Genomic DNA, 17,208 nt, shown 5'->3' on the forward strand with positions numbered 1-17,208 from the left:
GTGAATTGAGATGGACTGTTTTTCGGAAGCATAACATGAACAAGATCAGCTTAATGAATTAACAAGGCCTTCATTACATTCTTCAAACCCAAAAGAGGTGCACCCGCATTACGTCTTGTTCTCCTGGACGTGAACCACGATTTTCCCTGCTGCTGACCCAACTTTGAGCTTCTCAAAAGCCTCGTAGACCTGCTCAAACCCAAAAGCCGAGTCCACCACCGTCTTCACTTTACCTTCACCCATCCACGTCGCCAGCTGCGCGAGGTCCTCGTGCGAGTTCTTCGTCATGAACGCCTCGAACTTGTGGCTCACACCTCCCAAGAACTTGGGCAGTAACAGTCCCGAGGCAAGGTGGGTCGCCATCTGGAAGGAAAAGTGGCCGCCAACAAACTTGTAGTGTCCGCTTGGCAGCAGGATCGCGTCCGAGGCGCTAAAGAGGTCGGGCGGCGAGTCGCCAACATTGTCAACGATGACAGAGAAGACGGGGCCGATCTCCCGCAACTTGGCCGTCACATTTGTCGTCTTGTAGTCAATGATCTCATCGGCGCCGAGCTCCTTACACAAAGCAGCTTTGGATGTCGAACAAGACACGGTGACGTGGCAGCCGATGGCCTTGGCGATCTGGATACCATATGTGCCAGTGCCTCCGGAACCACCGTTGATGAAGACCTTATCGCCGGCCTTTGCGTACGGCGCGATGGTCTGGTAAGCTGTCAGGGCCGCAGTGCCGGCGGCGCCGGCCTGGTCGAGCGATACATTCTTTGGCAACGTGGCAACTCCGTCGTAGGGACTGACCCACATATTCCGAGAGCGAGCCGGCCCACTTGAGAGGACCCATGCGACCGAGGACGTTATCGCCCACCTTGATGTCCGGCACACCCTCGCCGACGGCGACGACCTGACCAGCAAAATCCATGCCGGGGCAGATTGGGTACGAGAGCTTGGCCTTGGATAAGATGCCGAGCTCGGGGAGCTTGTAATCAGCCGGGTTGATGCCGGCCACGATAACCTTGACGAGAATGTGTTCCTTTTCGAGGGTCTCTGATGGACGTGGTACCGTCACCAGTTTCATGTTGGCGATTGGCCCAGGGGCGTCAATCTGATAGACGCGCATCTGAGGAGTGTCTTGGGTAGCCATTTTGCAGCGAGTTGATGTGTTGAGATTGGTGATGTGAACGAACTGACCGAAGAATGCCCTGGAGGTAGGATGGCTCTGTAGATATCAATGAGGGTTCAGGGAACTCCAGAGTCGTCCAAGGTAGCTTGAGGATGCGATGATATCACTTTTTGAAATAAAGTTTCTACCCCGATGGGGGGCCCGGCGAAGCTTCCCACGGAATGCGTACTTATTGGCACGAACTCTCCCAATTCCATCCACGTCATGGGCCTAGTATGCCGATTCCGGGGCTGCACTAAGCTGCTTTCTGCCATCGGGGGACGGAATCGATCAAGACACGGCCACACCCACATACCAGCAGTATGGCTCCCTTCTTCTGTCGGAAGACGATTCTGGTCAGGCCGTATCTACCGCTGCGCACGGTGATAAGAGTAGCGCAATCGAATGTTTTCAGCATCCTCTGGTCTTCCGAATGTTGCCATGTGCCAGTATTGGTGCTGTGTCGAGCCCAGACTGAGCGACAAACTACAAAGACCGCCCTTGAGGAACGTCGCACGCGCCTGACTCGTAATTCATGAGTGGGTGGGTGTGGGCCATTTTCCTCTGCTGCACTAGTTAAAAATCATGAGTGTTCAAAGGTTGTACATGGCGAGTTGTAGGAGACATATATTGATAGATTAAAAAGCACATCGTCATGCTTTTGGAAGACGTTGTTATAGGGTTAAGTCCCGATCTGACATGCATGAACGTCAAGTCCCCTGTATTGCTGATGCGGGAAGCCGCCAAGTGCTGACGCTGGCAGCTTGGCATTCCCGTACATCTTGTCACGGTGCGCATCACAAATAAGTAGAGACTAGACAGGAACCAAATCTTTTGTCTCAAATTATACGGGTGTATGCTTCATGTTAAGCGACTCTGGATTATGGTATTTCAAGCTTCATACATAATTTCAGCTGCTTACATACTACCAAGTCTCGTGACATTCTAGGTTTAGCGTCCTGTGACAACGAGTTTGTACTTCTGTGACAACACTGAAAGGGCGCATGAACAAGGGTCGTCAAGTGGAAGTGCTCATTCTTTTTCCACTTTGAGACAGCTTACGTCGGATCTGGGAGCTTCAAACCTAAAGTCTTTGCCTATACTCGCTCATGATTGACGGAGTCGATTTTCGGCTTCTCGAGCTCTTCGCCGATGGCTGCCGAGCCATGGTGGTCTCGCTCGAGTAGTGCCGTAAGACCAATGTCACGATTAATCTCCGCCATACGCTCAAAGTCCGCTTGTGCGGTTCCCTCAGAGCCGAAGACCAGATCCTAGTGGGAGTCAGCGCTGAAGGCATGAAGTAGCGGCAGGGGTTCTCAAAGTATACCATTTCCTCCAGCGAAAGCCGCTTGGTCTCCGGAACGAAGAACCAGACGAATGCTGCGCCAGTATATATGAGAAGGCCGAATATGATGTAAGTACCGTATGTGATGCCAACGAGCATGTCTGGGGTGACCTGGCCGACACTGCAGACGGTGTTGTCAGTATCTAGACGTGCCATTTTACCGTACCTATAGGTCTCTGTCATATGAAATGGCTTACATGAAGTTATTCCTAAAAGTCCCCGTTAGCCCAACACCATCAATTGTGGCCATTTCAACAATGCGGTCGTTGACTCACATCCAGTTACTGGAAGCTCCCAACGACACACCGTAAGGACGAGTGCTCAGCGGCCAGATTTCAGCAACAATGATCCAAGCACAGGGTCCCCAAGAATCTGGATAGCCCATTGGGTCAGCAACACGGTTGAGCCCTGATGTCTCACTGGAGGGAGTCTCACAGCCGAAGTGGATCACGAACAGCCACACCATGCACACAGCAGCCCAGCCCGCCGCCGGGGCGTTATGGAAATTGTCGATGTTCTTGGCCAGGATTATCGCAATGATGATGTGGCAAGTACCCATACCGATAGCCCCAACGGTCAGGACCGGCTTCCGGCCCACTCGGTCAATCCACAAGACTGCCGGGATTGTAGCTATGAACATGGCGACACCGACGACACCGGTTGCTAGTAAGCTTGTCGTGTTCTCACTAAGGCCGAGCTGTTCGAAAATCTGAGGAGCGTAGTAAAGCACCTAGAGCCGCACCATCAGTCTCGACTCGATGAAGAAATGGCTGGCAAGGCTGGATCGGCTCACAGCATTGATTCCAGACCACTGCTGGAACAGCATGACGAGGCAAGCAACTATGACACGTTTGAACATTGCTCTGGAAGTGAACAAACTCTTGATGGAGACAAATTGCAGTTTGAAAATGTTCCACGCCGTTTGTTCTTGCAGGTGAGGAAAGTGCTCGGCGATGCTTCGCTTTTCAAACAAGGACTGTGCCTTGATTTCAAGGAACTCGAGTTGAATGAGTTCATGATCGTGAGGTAAGTCTCGGAGGTTGGCAAGGACGTCTCGGGCCTCGTCTTCACGATCATGGTGGATCAGCCACCTTGGCGAGAAAGGCATCCACATCATTCCAACAAAGAGCACAATGGCTGGTCCGAGCTGGAGACAGATTGGAACTAACCACGCAGCGTCTGACTGAGTCTCCTCTTCTGTTCCTCCAATGTAATTGCACCCGCTGTGGCTCTGTGTTAGTTGACTTCATCGTGTTGCGAGTGTCTTTCTGAGGGCAACCTACTAATCGATCCAGAAACTGATCATGATTCCAAATGTGATAGCGAGCTGCTGCAAGGCAACAAGAGCTCCACGGACCTCACTGTCTCATAACGATGATGATTAAATGACCTGGTTCGTTGTGAGAAGCGGGGGAAATAAGCTTACGGAGGTGCGCACTCTGAATTGTACAGCGGCACAATCATTGAAAGACTTCCCACGCCCATACCCCTGCATCATGTTAGCAACAGAAGAAAAGACTCAGTCATTTGAGTACTTGCGTGATAAACCGACCTGCCAGGATTGATTCGTGGCCGCCAGTAATTGAAGTGATCTGGATGATGACTCCGAGCATGAAGACCGCGGTCGCAACCAGAACACCATACTTTCGCGAGAAGACTTCGGCCACAAAACCAGAAAGCAGGGTGCCGAACCAAGCCCCGAGTTCCAGAATTGCAGTCAACCAGCCTTTGAGAGTAGGATTATCGATGTAGCCATCCATATCTATACAGAAATACCAAGAATCAGTCGACAACGTCCATTCTACTTATGAGACAGTGGGCAACATACGTTTCCCAAAAGATGGCATGGCCAAGATTCCCGAGAACATGCCCTGATTATAGCCGTAAAGAACTCCTCCGATGCACGCGAAAGCTGCAATGCGGGCCACCTTGAAGTTCTTGACGAGAGCTCTGGCGCCGCTGGCTCCCATGAGCGCCTGTCGCCGCTCCAACGCTGCATCGTACGCGGCATTGCCGCCGAGAGCACCGCCCATCGTAGAATTTGCGTATGAACCGGGGTTTCTAGTGAAATGGCGATGGCCAGGGGCTTTTGACTGTTAAATGAACAAAGATGAGTCACAGGTGAAACGAGATTCTAGTTCTGCGCTCACTTCAGACAGCGTGAGCTGGATGTAAGCTTCTTCTTATAACAGACGTTAGCTTTGTGCCGGCTGTTGATCGGCGCACCTGTAGACATCAGGAGATGAGCAATACATGCGCCCGGGTGTAAGCCGGGATCGGTCCGTCGTGTCCAGTTAGGTTGTGGGGTTTTAAGTGCGGGCAGCGGAGGAGGTACCGGAACACGCTGCGCACCCGACGTGAGCGGTAGAAAAGTAATACATGGAACCGATCCCCGATACCTTTTTAGCTTTCCTCCCTAAAAGTTCTCTATGCCCAAATGTTCCGCTCCTAAGAATACAGTGGGTGGCTATCCAGGGTGAATCCATCACCATTTCAGGACAGACTTCTTCATTGTTCTAAATGGATCAAATATTGACCTGATGAGTTCCTAACTAAGTATCAGGTACTTTGCGTAAGACATAGCACACAGTCCTCTCTGAATGGCATTAGTAACGAACACCTCGATCCAATCCATCCTGTATCTCTAGTCTTCTGACCATCCACATCACTGCATACGAGAGGTAATGACACGTCGGTGTCCGCATAGACTGAGTGAGCTCCGCCATGCCTGACTACCTGCCTATGCTCGTGCGACATCATCGGCAAAATGAGAGGCTCGGCATGAGGTCGTGCAGATCAATGCTACGAAAGGCGCCCGACGCTCATTCAAGCACGATAGGATTTAGCCGGAGGGGGAAATGTGCCGGACCCCACGAATTCTTCGGGATATGCAGTCAAGTGGAAACAGCCCTACCTGACACTTTTGGGCGTTGGGGTTGGTGTGGTTTGCACAGACACTTTTGGCAGAGCACATCGGCTTACATGGTACTTGAATGCCGATGTCCCTTTTCCGATAAAGCACGGGACACAGAAAAGGCGGGGATTCGTGCGCTTATGCTATTGGAGTCTGGGATTAGAGAATGTAAGCCGGGACACGACCATCAGTAGACGGAGAGTCGGTGGAGAGGTTATCATTGGGATTTGGTGAAGCATGTGCATTGCCGTCGGAACATCCGAGCAGTGGCTGGCCATATATGGCTGGATTTTAGGAACTATTTGATAAATTGTTGGTTGTAGCTACGCACATGACTTTCATTCGGATTTGTTGCATCGATTGACTCTTGGCAAGCACAACAACGCACATTCTAATCGGTCACTTGCTTCAGGCTCGTGTACCTTGATTCGGTCCCTGGTCACTTTAAATATAGGACGACATGGAAGCATGTCAGGTACATGGTGGAGACAATATGGCTGTCAAGAGGTTGACCGTTGCAACGGAAGTGGTGGAGAACCACCAGGCTCTGTGGAGGATCAACCTGATGACAAACCCCGGTACAATTTCAGAAGTTCCTAAACATGAAGAAATGGCTTCTCGTTTCCTCAGAACCTGAAATATCGTGAGGCTCTATACGAAGTCACGCTGAACTTGTCATCGATGGAGGGCATGCCATTGCTCAACAGCCTGGTGACGCGCACGGGGGCTTATCGCCGAAGGATCAGATTATTCTGCTGCGCCGCAATATCCCATGCCAAAATCTATTTAGTCAGCGTGCAAAAAAGTGACCTCAGCTCGTTACTGTCATCATAACATGCGAACTTCATTGAGCTACGCACGCATCTAAGTTCGCACGACGTCACAATCAAGTTAAACCCAGAGCAGCATGGATAGTCCTGCGCCGGCCTGCACAGGCTCACCCTCCTACAATCTCATCAACCCATCCAACACGTGGAACGAGTGGCCTGAAAACATATCTGGCTTCGTCTGCAAGAGCCCGCCGATTGGCTACTACAGCTCCACCAACTTCGCGAAATGCTGTTCCGGCGAGGTCTACAACATTACCGAGCCTGTGGCGCAGGATCACCCCTTCTATCCAATGTCCTGCGCCGTAGTCTGCCTCGTCGACCCCGAGTTGGATGCGTCGAACGACAAGTACCCCTACTCCTTCTCAGAGCACTTCATGTGTCTTAATGATTTCCCCGAAGGTGAGGACACGTCTGGGTACCGACACGACGGGGAGGTCGTTTGCGCCACAGTTACAGCGGCCGGTGTCCCTGCTCCGACGACCTTTGCTAGCACACCTACCGGGGCGTGGCAAACGAAAGTCTACTCCGATTATGGGTACGGGAGAGACTTTCCGGACTGGAGTTCATCTATCGAAGAGCCTCAATCTTCACCAACGTCCTCGAAAACTGGGACAACCACTCAAATTTTGGACACAACAGCGAGTGCCCGCCTCTCGAGTACAGCGAATGAACCGTCAACGACAGAGAGTGAGGGTGCTGCGCAGCAGCCTACTGAAGCTCCGTCACCAGGGTCTTTGACACGAGTGTCAAAGATAAACATGGCAAGCGTCGTTGGCTGCATGTTCATATTGTCGCGAATGGTGATGTGATGGGTAAAGGAGCGAAGGGGTGAAAGCACCCATAACTAAACATGGTGGCAGAGTGACTGCAGACAAGTAAGAACGATATCGTCGACGATCGCTGGAACCAGCAATAGCTTGTGTAGATAGTTCATCATTCCCAAGGTTGCATGCTATGAACGCTAATAAATGTTGGCAATTTGCGTAAAATCCTAAAGTCCCAAATCATCGCCATAAAAGTCATCGAAGTGTAGGTGATCTACTCCCGCTAGCGGCAAAGATCGATGCGCATCTCAGCCGTCTCTAAAATGCAAGCGCCTCAGCCATGGTTTGCTTCTTCTCGGTAATCTTGGTCTTCCTGCAACAGTCGACTGCCGAACAAAAGTTGGTGTCGGCCTGACTGGCTGTCGCCGACTTGGGCACACGCTGCTGAGCGGGCCAGATTTCTTCGCCAAGAAGCTGCTCCTTCTCAAAGTGTGCTGTCATGACCTCACGAACAGTCCTCTGGAAGAATAGTGGTCCCTTTTCTAGCTCGGGGTGAAGCTCGCCGTTGACAAAGATGCCGGCGTTAAGGTTCTTCTGTGAGTTGAGACAGAGATACTTGTCCTCGGACATGATTCGCTTGTACATGTCGTTGATCACGCCAAAATCCTCGTCGCTCGAATTCTTGTTCCGGAATACTTCATACTTCATGACGGACTTGGTGGGGCCGCTGGGCATGAAGCGTTGGATAAAGAAGAAGTGCGGTCTGAGATCTTGGTTAGCAAGGATTCTAGGCGAATGAAGCGCCGAGCGGATGATAACTTACGAAACATTCATGGATGCGTTGGGCCAGAAGTACGTTGCCGCCACACGAAAGCCCTTCGCGATCTGTTCCTCGGTGGGCTGGCCGAAGTGCTGGATGTGGGAGGCCTTCGTCTGAACGTAGTAGGAGTTGAGATCTGCGATTGACGGGATGTCGGGGTGTGCTTGAGGGCAGTGGTAGCACTCGTTGTAGTTGTCTGCCAGGATCTTCCAGTTGTATTCACCCTCCATCTCCCACGTGTGGTCGTACACGTAGTCTTCGAAATTGTAGTGCTCGAACCTCTGCTGCTCGTCGACTCCTTCAAAGTCTTCACCCCACGGAATCTCGGGTGTCTCGCCCGCATCCAAATTCAGCCAGATGAATCCATTCTTGTCGAGATGCACGTGGATGGGAAACAGGCCATTCTTGGACTTGTCGAACCCCTCGAGGTCCTGGTACCCCGGGGCCTTGGCGAGGTTTCCGCTAAGACCATAGGACCATCCGTGGTACTTGCACGAGAAGATGAAGCTGTTGCCGTGGGTGCTCGTGACCACAGGGAAGGCCCGGTGTCGGCAAACATTGTGGAAAGCGTTGATCTTGCCCTTGCGGTCCTGGACCACAATGAAGGAGTAGCCCGCCACATCGTACTTGACCCAATCTCCAGGGTTGGGAAGTCGAGACTTGTGCGTTGTGAGGAGCCACTTTCTGGAGAAGATTGCACGGCGCTCAAGCTCGTACATATCCTGGGACGTGTACCATGATGCTGGTAGTGCCCTGACGGGGGCTTTGGGGTCTTGGGCGGGAGCAGCACCGGCGAGCCCAAGGTACCTTTTGAGGAGCGACATGGCAACAAAACAGTGTCTGTAATTATAGAGAGTTGCTGTAGTGATATAATGATAATGGAGATAGCGATTTTGGATATGATTACAAGTTGATCATAGTGCTAGTTCTGCTTCCTCCCACACTCCGTATTGAAGGTGGCCGTCCTTCTATATGTCTCTACCTGCTCCCTCATACCTGAGCGCCACGAGCTTCGTATCTCTGACGCCGGCACGAACTCACGTCCGCCGATGTTCTCGGAGTCCCTAAACCGCGATGACTTGTTACGACTCCCCCCTGGCTCACTATCATGGGGTCACTTACACGGGCGGTTTGCCGCTCACGTGACCGGGCCTAGAGATCAGTGTGCCGGCCGGTTTATCGGAGGCTTGTTTCAGCCGCATACTGACCGGACTGATTGAGGTGAGATGCAGCTATGCCTCACACCCTCTCGAACCCCTGATATTCCTTGGTTTTGGCCATCTAGAATCGAATGCGTCACCTGGTGCTGATCCCTTTGCCTGGCGTTTGGAATCCTCCGGACGAGCGCGGACCAAGCATCACGATCTGTGCTTCCATCACAACAGCACAGCATGACTACAGCTCCGGGTCCGTCAGTCGATGCAAGCTATCACGGGTCATGAAGTGAAGTCGGCCCAGCTCTCCCTCATCCGGCCGGTTCACCCGCGCAAGAGAAATGAAGCTTTCGGTGTAAACCTAAGCTCTTGGCAAGAGCTTATCCTGCTGCAGGACCCTGAATCGGGGGTGATCCAACTCTGACAGGGCCTGGACCGGCCGGTCGTTGTGGCAGGCAGGGGGGGGGGGGGGGCGGGACTCTCTAACCCTGGGCAGGGACGCATCGTGACCACGGGCGGTCCCATACTCAACCCCAAAGAGTTTCCGCCGCGCGCCAAGGCCTCCCCCCCAAATGCGGGAAGCGTAATAGAGTTCATGTCCCATGAGACCGGGTGTCACGATGCGTCGGCTTCGCGGATGTTTGACTCCCGTTCGCCGCCTCGAATCTCTCGGCACCATCATGTTACGTACAATCCGCGCTCCCTTCGGTGCAACGTGGCCGCGTCTGGGACTGTGAGCGGTCACAAGGCCGAGCTGCCCGCGTCCTGTGCGTTCCAAGAGTGACGATGCCTTGGCAGCGGCGAGTCAAGCATCAACAATGAGGAGGGTGCGGCGGGGGAGGAGAGGAGGGGGGACGTTGGGGGGTTGAGACGGACCCCGTTGACATGCCATGGTGCTTCGTATCTTCTTCATCCCAAAATATCCATGTCGGGTAAGGCACATGTAGAATGCATAGCCACCCGAGATGCTAGTGTATTTAGCAGCCGATCATCACAACGAAACGAGAGCATGTCACTTCCGAATCGTCATGGTCTAGATTGTCTATCATCATAGCAAGAGCCAAAAAAGAGCCAGATAACGCTTCGAGATGCAAATGGACACTTCAGAGGCCCGGGAGACTGATACACGTGATCGGACATCGGCCGGCCACCCACCCGATGTCGGAACGTAGATGCTTTCGAAAAGGCGGGGGATCGAGGGGCCGAGTTTGCCTCTAGATAAGCCACCATGCCGCTCGTGGCATGGCACGGACGTATTCACAGGCCTAAATTGGACCGACCTCCTCCCACCCCCCCCCCCTCTGCGGTATCACGGCGGTATCAGCAAACTCATCGGGCATCGCAAGTCAGTGAGGGCCCTTTGGCATACATCATTTCGCGTCATTCGCGTTGAGCTTTCCTGCATCTACTCCAGTTCTTTGTTGCCCCTGCATTTTTTCCCCCCTCCCACCCTCTCCCAAGGATCAGCATGGCCGCGAACACGGCGTCCTATCTCATCGTTGGGGCTGGTGTGTTCGGGGTATCGACGGCCTATCATCTCATCCAGAAATACCCCGACGCAACGGTGACCCTGGTCGACAGGGATGCCTATGATGCGGAGGAGCGTGTGGCGGCGTCCTGGGACTGGAACAAGGTCGTGCGCGCCGACTACGACAACTTCACCTACTGCCAACTGGCCCTGGAGGCGCAGGACATTTTCAAGACAGATCCGCTGTGGAAGCCCTTTTTCCACCAGACGGGCGTGTACTGGAACTGCCGCAGCGACTATGCGCAGAACGTCATTGACCACCACCGCAGGCTCGGGCGCAAGGACGACATCATCGCGCTGCCGGTCGCGGAGGCGCGCAAGCTGTACAACGGCATCTTTGAGGACGCCAACTACGACGGCGTCACGGAGGTGCTCGTGAACAGGGCGAGCGGCTGGGCGGCGGCCGGCGATTGCCTGCGGGCGGTGACCCGCAAGGCCATCGAGCTCGGCGTCAGGTACGCTGCTGCCGAGACGGTGGCTCTGCAGCTGGGCCCCGACGGCGTCTGCACGGGCATCGTCACGGCATCGGGACAGGTGCTCAGCGCTGCGCATGTGATCCTGTGCACGGGGGCCTACACGCCCAAGCTGTTGGAGTTGAGCGCTGCGAGGAGCGGTGTGACGAGTCTCCGCGCCGGTGACCGGATCCTGGCCGCTGGTATCACGACAGGCATGGCGCAGCTCGACGAGCGAGACTATAAGACATACGTGGACATGCCCGTCGGTTTTCAGGGGTATACTGCTCAGCATGGTAAGAACGAATGCACCGCGTCAGGAACGATGTGTTCACGCCGCTGACCGTTATCCAAAAAGGCAAGCCATTTGTTGGCAGTCTTCCTCCTACCAAAGACAGGGAGCTCAAGTGGTGGGGACTCAAGATCTTCGCCAACACGCACGAAGTGGTTCCTGGTCGGCACGTGTCGGCACCTCCTGCAGCCAGAGACTATTCCCAGTGGAAAGTCTCGAAGCGGCTGAAGGAAGATGTGGCCGATGCGCGGAACCTGTGGTATGGCGAGAAGAGCAAATCCTGGAACATGACCAAGCACCGGATCTGCTGGTAAGACGTCCCCCCCCCCCTCCCTTACCCAAGGAAACGCCAGGTCGGCGTGCTGAACTTTTGGGCAGGGATGCATTCACTACGAGCTCCGATTTCATCATCTCACCCCACGCTGCAGCCAAGGGCTTGTACGTTGCGACCTGCGGTTCGTTCCATGGGTTTAAGTTCTTCCCCGTGCTTGGCAAGTACATTGTGCAGATGCTCGAGGACTCGCTCTCCCCTGACTTGAAGGAGAGGTGGGCGTGGGACCGGGAACGGCCTGATTCGTCAGACAACTGCGAGTATCCCAATTCGGAGATGAGTGAGCTTGTCGATCCCGTAGCGAGGTTGTAATGAACCTTACTCGCTCTGCATGCATTGCGTTCTCCTGGGAGGGGAGGATGAGGGAGGGGGGGGGGGTAAAGCGTGGGGAGCAGATGTGCTTTCAAATCATGACAGCAGCGACATGGCATTTGCCCTGGAATGGTGCCTTTGTCTTTGTCTTCTATGGGCCAGGTACGTACCTATGATAGAGGAGAAATACGGAACGGGCAAGCATTTGAAAGGAGCAACTTATACGGTTTAGGTCCATGTCCTTCGTTTCTCTGAGTTCTCTGAGAAAGGAGGGGGACGGGCACGTGACGTAACTCGGGCGTAAGTCTATAGATACCTCCCTAGGTACCTAGGCACCTATCTAGGCACCTAGGCACGTACCTAGGCACCTAGAAGGTAGGTAGTACTGCGTGGCCAATGAACCCCGCGGTATTAGCGAACAGCACCACAGCTGTCTTATCGGTACCAACTGCAGCAGGCACTACAGGCACTGCAGGCATCGTAGGGGAGGCACTGCGGGCATTGCGGGGTCGTGGCGGGAGCGTTACTGCCTTGGGCCCAGCGTAACCTCGCTGGGGCAAGGTCGGCGTCGGTACCGACCCTTTCGTCCTAGTCTTACTTAACAAGGACATGTCCTTCCCCCTCCATCTCTCGGCATCCCCCCCCAGCGTTCAACCAAGACCTTCACCTTGGGAGGGATCCTTCGTCATGTCGCCCGAGAGAGGCACCGCGCCTGCTGCTGCTCCTCGAGGTAAACGGCGGTCCTATCATGCCTGTCTCAATTGCCGGTCAGTGGTCTCTGATTCCACCTGTTCGCCGTCGCGGTGCCGAGCTGACTGCCCCCTCCGCAGGCGCAAGAAGACCCGGTGTCCGGGCGAGAAGCCGTCATGCTCGAGTTGCGTTCGCCTGAGCCAGGCCTGCTCTTATCCCCCTAACAAGCCATCGCCCGGTGGACGCTCGGTACTGATCTCACGCTGCTTCAACTTCTTGTGGTGACACCCGGCTGACAGCTGCACAGGATGAGAGGCTGCAGAGCCTCGAAGAGAAGCTGGATCTTCTCCTCAGCGGAGGAGCCCTGTACTGACCACCAACCCAAAAGCCAACGCGTTTGAAGCGGTCTGACCCGGCTCACAGGGCGAAGCATCCGAGGTACCAGGGCCAACAACAAGCAAACGAGGACGGAAGCACGTCGCCGCCCGAGGAGTCCTTCTCCGTCTCGCCGCCGCCGCGAGACGCCGCCAACTTCCCGACGACGAATCCATTTCCCACCATGTTCGACCCGGACCTGGCCAACCTGCGGCCAGGGCGGTCCGACATGGCCAACGGCATCAACCTCTATTTCAAGTTCTGTCACAGGCAGCCCATCTGGTGTTTTGAGCGTGACGAGGTTTCGGATTATGGCTCTCTGCCGGAGGAGCTCGCCTGCAGCATCCTGGCTGTGACGTCGCGCTTCTCTCAGAAATGCGACCATCTCCACCTCTACGGCAACAACGCAAAGACGCTGATCATGCTGCGCATCGCCAATGGGTCTGTCGATTTGACGACCATCGAAAGCCTCTGTCTTTTGTCCTATGCTGCATTTATAGGTATTTTTCTCTGCCCTCCCCCTTTTTGACTGACCTCTCCTTGACGGGCGACCACTGACAACGACCAGACGGGAACGTTCATCTTGGGCAGTTTCACCTGGGTCTTGCATTCCAACTTTGTAGATCTGCCATGCTGGATACGGAGTCGGTGTACCTGGTTCGAGACGCCATTACGGAGCGAAAGAAGCGGTTGTTTTGGAGCCTTCAGCTTCTTGAACAGTCCTACGGCCGACAAGATGGCCTTTTGAGCGTCCCGACGGATATTTGGCAGCCGGCGTTTCACTCGACGGGCGAGAAGCAAAAAGAACCGAAGTCGAAGGTTCCGCCATTACCAAAAGACGAACTCGGAACCACGAGGCCCAGCGAGCCGGGCATCTGGAACACCAGCGTCCACCTAGGCTGGGTCTGGAGCCAGGTCAGAAAATACGTGTCCGACTGCTCCCACAACATTCTGCAGGAGCCCTGGCGACACGATTCGACCTATGCCAAGGTTCTGTCCGACTTTATGGAGACGGAGAACAGGATCCCCATGTGTCATCGATACGACTCGGTCAAGTTTTATGAGCGCAAGGTCGAGGAGCTCAAGATGAACCGCGACTATTGGGCGCCGTGGCTGAAGGAACAGTTCACGTACCACGTCATTCCCACGGTCCTCAACCATCCCTTTCTCTACATCATTGGAGCGCAGCACAACCCCAACCTAGGCATCCCCAACACCTTTTGGAGACGTTCATCCGAGCAAGCCTTGCTTCACGCCACGTGGATTGTCCGGATGATCGACATGGTAGTCGATAAACAAGTCGCTCTGGTCGACCCGTTCTTCGGGCATGCCGCCGCCATTGCGGCAACAGTGCATCTTTATTACTGCTGCGCGGCGGCGGCCAGGTTGAAGCACAAGTCGAACACAGACTTTGCCAAGTGCAGGAGATTTCTGAAGAGCTTCATCCCTTGTTCCGCTGCCTGCGGCGCCCTCGTACGTTGACGTGGCTCCCGCATCTTCCTCGGTACTGCAACTGACACGACCCAGGACCGTGACCTTGATAGAATGACACGCATCGCAGCTGGGTCGGAAACAATGGATGTCGAAGACTGGATGCCATCGAGAATTTATCTCAGCGTGCCGTTGATGTGGAGAATTCTACAGTTCAACTCGACGACCGACGCCCAAGGCATCTCGACTTCTGGCCTCCTGGCCGATTCGCTCACAACCGCCCTGCGGCAGGATGAAGACGATGAGAACTCTACACTTGAGATCGTGGTGGCAACATCGCCCGAGATATCCATCAACACGGCCGACGGTGGGCAAGACTCTCCGACCTTGTCATTCAAGGCACCGGTCAATCCCGGCCTGCATCCTCCACAGGTGGCGCCCTATGATCCGCCAACCGTGGAGCAGATTGACAGTCTGACTTTCAACACCACGCCGTGGCTGTACGCGGACTCTTCCCAGCTTTTCAGCATTGGAGACATTGGCTACAACCAATCCGAGCCAGGAAATGCGTGGTGGGAGGACGAAAACTTTGACAATATCATGTTCAATCACTTTTAGCGACGGCGTTGGTTTATTTCGGTTTGGCTTTGAGATGGCGTTGGGATATAGGGAGCCCCAAACTGTTAATTGTGTGTACCATCAATTTCATCATCGTAAAGACTATGCTATGAAAACAAGACGTCTCGCCTCCAAGTTGATCCACCAGACGTCGTACCGCAAGGTTTGTATAGCGCCGGCAGTCGACAGGCTATGTCCCAACCGAGCTGGTTGTTCCATTTCGAGACAGTAGTGGCGTGTTGGAACACGTCCACTATCGACTTGTTCTCTCATTGGAAGAAGTTATAACTTCTCAAAGCCCCATCACTGTACGACTCCGATGCTATACTCATTCCTTCCTGAGCAGGCTACATAGTCTCGCCAGATATGGTGAGCAGCCATGATGCCTCTGCGCATCACATTCATCAACCGTGCCTCTCCACCCGAGTTCCCCCCCCTCGTGACCCTCAGCCATGTCATGCCTGCCGACTCATACTATCGTGGCCCCAACATGTGCCGGCCGCCGACACCGGGCGCGGCGGCCATGGCTGACGCATGCAATCAGGTGCGTGAGAAGGACGCCATCGTGATGCACCACGTCGGCGTCTCGCCGCGCCCGATAGGAGAGCCCCACCACGACACACCTCGTCGTTACCGATCCCAGCTGATCCTGATAAGGTCTCGACCGCGAGCGCGGGGTACATGGCCAGGGGAGGGGGCTTGCCTGCACCACGAGGACACAGCCGTCCCGTTCTTTTTTTAAAGGGAGGGGGAAAAAGGGGGGGGGGGGGGAGGTAAAGCGGCCCCCGACTCCCCCCCCAAGATCCCGAGATTGATGCCCAAATGGAAAGAGGATAGTGTCAGAGCGGCGTTGGCGGCGGCGAAAGGGGGGAGGGGGCGAGGACCACGTCTCCCTGCACCAGCAAGTGAGGCGTAGCTTTGACCGAATCTGGGATACCTGAAGGGGAGCGTGGTGCTAGAGAAGACAACCCCCAAAACGTCTCGTTTGTTGTGTGCTTGTTTTGACTTGAGAGGCGGGGAGGGAGGGAAACGGGCGTCGCGGCGCGGGCGAGGCGGCGTGTGAAGCCGATCACATGACCGGAGTCGATGCGATACGAAACGACCTGCCTTTCGACGGCACGCTGCGCCCGAGCGAAACGTTTGCCCCTACCACCACCCCGTGGCCTGGCAATCAGCAACGCGGAGGGGGGCGGCTCTGCTGTCTAGTGCGGTACGCGGATGAAGTCACTGGTCGGAGCGGGTAGAGTTTGATGGCGGGGTTCTCGATGGGATTTGATGATGCTCGGACGACTTATAAGTCAAATCCTCATACGTTGAGGAGAGGATGAGAATGATTCTGCTGCCCCCCTTTTCTCTGATGAACCAACAGCCTACCCATCTCTTTCTCAAACCGTAGACACCTGATCCCCTTTTTGCGATTCTCCCGTTCACGCATTGGACCGCGGCTGACCGGACCATGGCCACCCCGCGCGTCGTCATCATCGGCGCTGGCATCGTCGGCACCAACATTGCCGACGAGCTGGTCGCGCGCGGATGGACCAACATCACCGTCGTCGAGCAGGGCCCGCTGCAGATGCCGGGAGGCTCGACATCGCACGCGCCGGGGCTCGTGTTCCAGACGAACCCGTCCAAGACGTTGACCTCGTTCGCCAGCTACACCGTCGAGAAGCTGCTCTCGATCGGCTGCTTCCACCAGGTCGGCGGCCTGGAGGTGGCCGAGACGCCGGAGAGGCTCGAGGACCTCAAGCGGAAATATGGCTACGCGTCGTCCTGGGGCATCGAGTCGAGCCTCATCAGCGCCGAGGCCTGCCGCAGGCTGTACCCGCTGCTGAGCGACGATGTCGTCCTCGGCGGTCTGCACATCCCCTCCGACGGGCTGGCTCTGGCCGCCAAGGCTGTGCAGGTTCTCGTCGAGCGCACGCGCAAGGCGGGTGTCACGTACCTGGACATGACGCCGGTGACGGGGTTCGAACGAAACGACGGCCGCGTCACGGGCGTCATCACGAAGAGCGGCGGCACCATTCCGGCCGACATTGTCATCTCGTGCGCCGGCCTCTGGGGCGTCGAAGTCGGCGCCATGGTCGGCCTGCCCATTCCGTTGCAGCCAGTGGCACACCAGTACGCCAAGACGACGCCCGTGCCAGCGCTCCAGGCGAAGAACCCGGCGCCGAACAGCGCGAGCCTGCCCATCCTGCG

General features: G+C 55.2%; 6 protein-coding genes across 6 annotated transcripts; 3 read left to right on the forward strand and 3 right to left on the reverse strand.

The window, feature by feature from the left end:
* Positions 1-108: 108 nt before the first annotated feature.
* Positions 109-1,138, reverse strand: VDBG_06510 (reticulon-4-interacting protein; the record flags this gene model as incomplete). The annotated part of the gene is made up of 2 exons (XM_003002902.1): positions 109-741; positions 800-1,138. The coding sequence occupies 2 exons, from the start codon at positions 1,136-1,138 to the stop codon at positions 109-111; spliced, it is 972 nt and encodes a 323-aa protein (XP_003002948.1).
* Positions 1,139-2,253: 1,115 nt separating this feature from the next.
* On the reverse strand, positions 2,254-4,534 carry VDBG_06511 (quinate permease; the record flags this gene model as incomplete). The annotated part of the gene is made up of 10 exons (XM_003002903.1): positions 2,254-2,427; positions 2,484-2,622; positions 2,668-2,710; positions 2,808-2,873; positions 2,937-3,231; positions 3,295-3,724; positions 3,785-3,862; positions 3,928-3,990; positions 4,050-4,263; positions 4,330-4,534. The coding sequence occupies 10 exons, from the start codon at positions 4,532-4,534 to the stop codon at positions 2,254-2,256; spliced, it is 1,707 nt and encodes a 568-aa protein (XP_003002949.1).
* A 1,788-nt stretch (positions 4,535-6,322) lies between these two features.
* On the forward strand, positions 6,323-7,054 carry VDBG_06512 (predicted protein; the record flags this gene model as incomplete). Its single annotated transcript, XM_003002904.1, has 1 exon — positions 6,323-7,054. The coding sequence occupies one exon, from the start codon at positions 6,323-6,325 to the stop codon at positions 7,052-7,054; it is 732 nt and encodes a 243-aa protein (XP_003002950.1).
* Positions 7,055-7,159: 105 nt separating this feature from the next.
* On the reverse strand, positions 7,160-8,877 carry VDBG_06513 (naphthalene 1,2-dioxygenase subunit alpha; the record flags this gene model as incomplete). The annotated part of the gene is made up of 2 exons (XM_003002905.1): positions 7,160-7,772; positions 7,833-8,877. The coding sequence occupies 2 exons, from the start codon at positions 8,651-8,653 to the stop codon at positions 7,328-7,330; spliced, it is 1,266 nt and encodes a 421-aa protein (XP_003002951.1).
* A 1,574-nt stretch (positions 8,878-10,451) lies between these two features.
* On the forward strand, positions 10,452-11,898 carry VDBG_06514 (sarcosine oxidase; the record flags this gene model as incomplete). The annotated part of the gene is made up of 3 exons (XM_003002906.1): positions 10,452-11,259; positions 11,322-11,565; positions 11,634-11,898. 3 exons carry the CDS (start codon positions 10,452-10,454, stop codon positions 11,896-11,898), a joined length of 1,317 nt encoding a protein of 438 aa, XP_003002952.1.
* Positions 11,899-12,585: 687 nt separating this feature from the next.
* Positions 12,586-15,112, forward strand: VDBG_06515 (conserved hypothetical protein; the record flags this gene model as incomplete). Its single annotated transcript, XM_003002907.1, has 6 exons — positions 12,586-12,665; positions 12,729-12,777; positions 12,896-12,954; positions 13,012-13,463; positions 13,532-14,436; positions 14,491-15,112. The coding sequence occupies 6 exons, from the start codon at positions 12,586-12,588 to the stop codon at positions 15,010-15,012; spliced, it is 2,067 nt and encodes a 688-aa protein (XP_003002953.1).
* Positions 15,113-17,208: the final 2,096 nt, after the last annotated feature.

This window comes from Verticillium alfalfae, genomic scaffold, assembly GCF_000150825.1.
Source record: "Verticillium alfalfae VaMs.102 supercont1.8 genomic scaffold, whole genome shotgun sequence".
Classification (NCBI taxonomy): Eukaryota; Fungi; Ascomycota; class Sordariomycetes; order Glomerellales; family Plectosphaerellaceae; genus Verticillium; species Verticillium alfalfae.